At 40.6% G+C, this 2,822-nt stretch overlaps 2 protein-coding genes across 2 annotated transcripts in view; one reads left to right on the forward strand and one right to left on the reverse strand.

The window, feature by feature from the left end:
• Positions 1-555, forward strand: part of LOC118427808 — a 4,814-nt gene extending 4,259 nt beyond the window's left edge. The window contains exons 5-6 of the mRNA XM_035837769.1: positions 23-144; positions 418-555. Of these exons, the coding sequence (XP_035693662.1) occupies positions 23-86 (64 nt within the window). The 3' untranslated portion in view covers positions 87-144; positions 418-555. The remainder of the gene's footprint in view (positions 1-22; positions 145-417) is intronic.
• A 1,999-nt stretch (positions 556-2,554) lies between these two features.
• LOC118427909 (ATP-dependent DNA helicase RecQ-like) overlaps positions 2,555-2,822 on the reverse strand; it is a 1,493-nt gene continuing 1,225 nt past the window's right edge. Inside the window, exon 3 of the mRNA XM_035837874.1 lies at positions 2,555-2,592. Coding sequence (XP_035693767.1) covers positions 2,555-2,592 — 38 coding nt within the window. The remainder of the gene's footprint in view (positions 2,593-2,822) is intronic.

Here is a 2,822-nt window from a genome sequence, read left to right on the forward strand (position 1 = left end):
ACACTTTTATGCACCCATACAGGGTATGTACCAGGAGTTCTACAAGGAACCAGTGGCTGGAGATAGGGCTCTGCCATATTCCCTGAGGAATATCATAAACAGGCGAGATGTTGAAGGGCCAAAGTCTGTGACAAAAGCTTACAGGTAATTCACAAATGAGGAATTTCCTTGGCAAAAGTACAGAGACTTCTGTATGGCCAGCAACTACATGTGCAATTAGAATTAGATTTAGGATTTGTGTGCAAACAAAGGATATTTCACTCCACATCCCTCCCCTGAGCAAAGGACTAAAACAACTAAACTTCATGCTGCCATTCTGTATGTAGGACAGACTGTATGTGGAAGGAAAAACTGTCCTTCTTCAGAACATAACACATTACATAAATGTTTTAATAGCTTGAAATTTATGCATTTCAGATCACATCAGGCCTTTGTGGATGACTGCCTGGATGCCTACACACTGGCCACAGCATGCCGTCACTTTGGCATTTCCAGCATGGATGGGAGGCCAGTAGTCAACATCCCACCAGCCCAGCCCAAGTACCCGTGGCTACTTGAGCAGGTCAGGAAGATTAGAAAGCAACTCCTGGAACCAGACGAAGAGGAGGCCATGGACATTGATGACATGAGTCAACAAACACAGGCTCTGGACAATAGACAGCACCTCTTGGACACAATGAAGCAACCTAATGGCAAGTTCAGGTGTGCCCATTGTGCCAAGGAATATGTGCGTGAGAAGAACTTCACCAAACACCTAGAGAAAGAGCACAACATCAATCTGAACACAGCACCTGTCAATCAGGAAGACAATGGCAGTAGAAAAAAGAGCAGCACCGGGAGTGCCATTTCCGTAATCTCATCCTTTTGCCGCATGGGTTTCCTGCGAAGAGATACCGAGGATAGCTATAAGATGGGCGATGGAGACAGAGTGTTCAGGAATGCAAAGCTGGAAATGCTTTATGCATATAGCCTCAAGCATACCAAGTACTGCATCTGGCTTTGGCGGATGTTGGCATATGAGATGGCAATCCTCACCCCTTCTGCAGCTTTCGACTATAAGTGGAACACTTGCGTAAACCTGCAGGGGGGTATTGGGAAAAATATCCCCAATGACAACGCTGTTGAGCTGCAGGTGGGTGAGATAAAGAAAAGGCTTCAGACGGAAGGATCAAACAAGACCTTTCAGTCAGCACAAACAATCTGTAAAACCAACCAGGTTGTAAGTGAGGTTGTCAAAAACCTACAGCAGAAATGCAAGAGTCATGTGAAGTCCAGAGAGCGAACTGTGGCCAGGAAGGAGAAGGACATACAGACAATGCTGGATGAAATCCTGGACTCGAATGTGCAAGACTGCACAAGTGTTTACAGGACTTTTCCTGAGTACAAGGACCCACTCGCAAGAATGGACTTTGAAAAGTTTCATCACTGGGTGAAAGAGCAAAAACAAATTGCCTCGATCAGAATGGTGCGAAATGCACGACTGTAATAGTCTATCGTATTCACTTTGGTTTGTGGTATGTGTCACTGTACACTTTTGTTATTTATATTGCTGTATAAAGTAGTAATGGAATTGACGCTACTAAGTGACACTAGTGTAGTACCCTAAAGTGCTGTATTGGAAGCGACAATAGTAATAGTCATGTTATGTAATGTTTGGTATCTATGTTGAGAATTTAGTCTTTTTTTCCTTTCACCATCTTTTTTTGCCCATTGCATTAAATTTGTAATGTGTAGAGGATGTCATCCATGACATTTACTTGCTCTGGCCTATATGATATTATATATGTATATTTAAATTCTGAGAGTGAAATAAATTATAAGAAAGATTGCAAGTAAACTCTCCCTGGCATCATGGGAAACAAGGAGTGAAATACAATCATAGCTGACTCAAGACATTGATATTCAAACATTTTTTCTTTATTTACATCCCAAAACATGAAAGGTTATGTACATGGTACAATGTGTTATCATTACAAGTCTTTGACATGTGGAAAGTGTCGCCTCCACCTAATGCAGGTATCAAAAATGGGAAAGATGACAGAAAAATAACTGTAGAATGGACGGCAGTGCAAAGAATTTAGTACAGTTGGTTGACAGTTTACCACAATAAAACATAGTGGTAGTGACTAGCATGCAGTGTTTGATTAAGCTGCTGTCAGGGAAGGCTAGTCTTATGTATACACATGTAGCTTATTTTGTAGCAGTTGTAATGCGAAAATAGGGTGGTTTGGGCGGTCCAAAACAAGGCACACAACCAGGATGTTCAGGTTATAATACATGTACAACACATGTCGATACTGGGTATCTGTCAAAAAGAACAATGTAATTTTTCTCTATTCCAAGCAAAACCCATAGACATACAGATCATGTCATCAGCTTTCAATTAGCCATCTTGTGCCGAATCAATATACATGTAGTCTGAAAAATTGTACATGAAGAGATTTCCTTCTTATTTGAGGTCATTGTGTGAAATGAACATGGCACCAGTATAATATAAATCATGCATACCTCACCGAAAAGAATATGCCCAGCAAAGGCACATCCTACACAAATGTTAGAAGACCAGCATTTTGATTGTGTCCCTTTGTTGTACTGGTAATACATGTAGATCAATGTAAAATGATAACCTTTTGGCTACAAATTACAATGTCCAAATATGTGCTATACTACATGGAAGAATCTCCCTCAAAAGTAAGTGCATTAGCAAGGCAGTTTGAGACACGAGATCTCTTACTACTGAAACAGCAAAAACCATATTTTGGATTTCTTGCCATCACCAAGAACTGGTCAATTGAAATAAAGTAAAAATCTAAAATTCAAAA

Source organism: Branchiostoma floridae, chromosome 12, assembly GCF_000003815.2.
Source record: "Branchiostoma floridae strain S238N-H82 chromosome 12, Bfl_VNyyK, whole genome shotgun sequence".
NCBI classification, from domain to species: Eukaryota; Metazoa; Chordata; class Leptocardii; order Amphioxiformes; family Branchiostomatidae; genus Branchiostoma; species Branchiostoma floridae.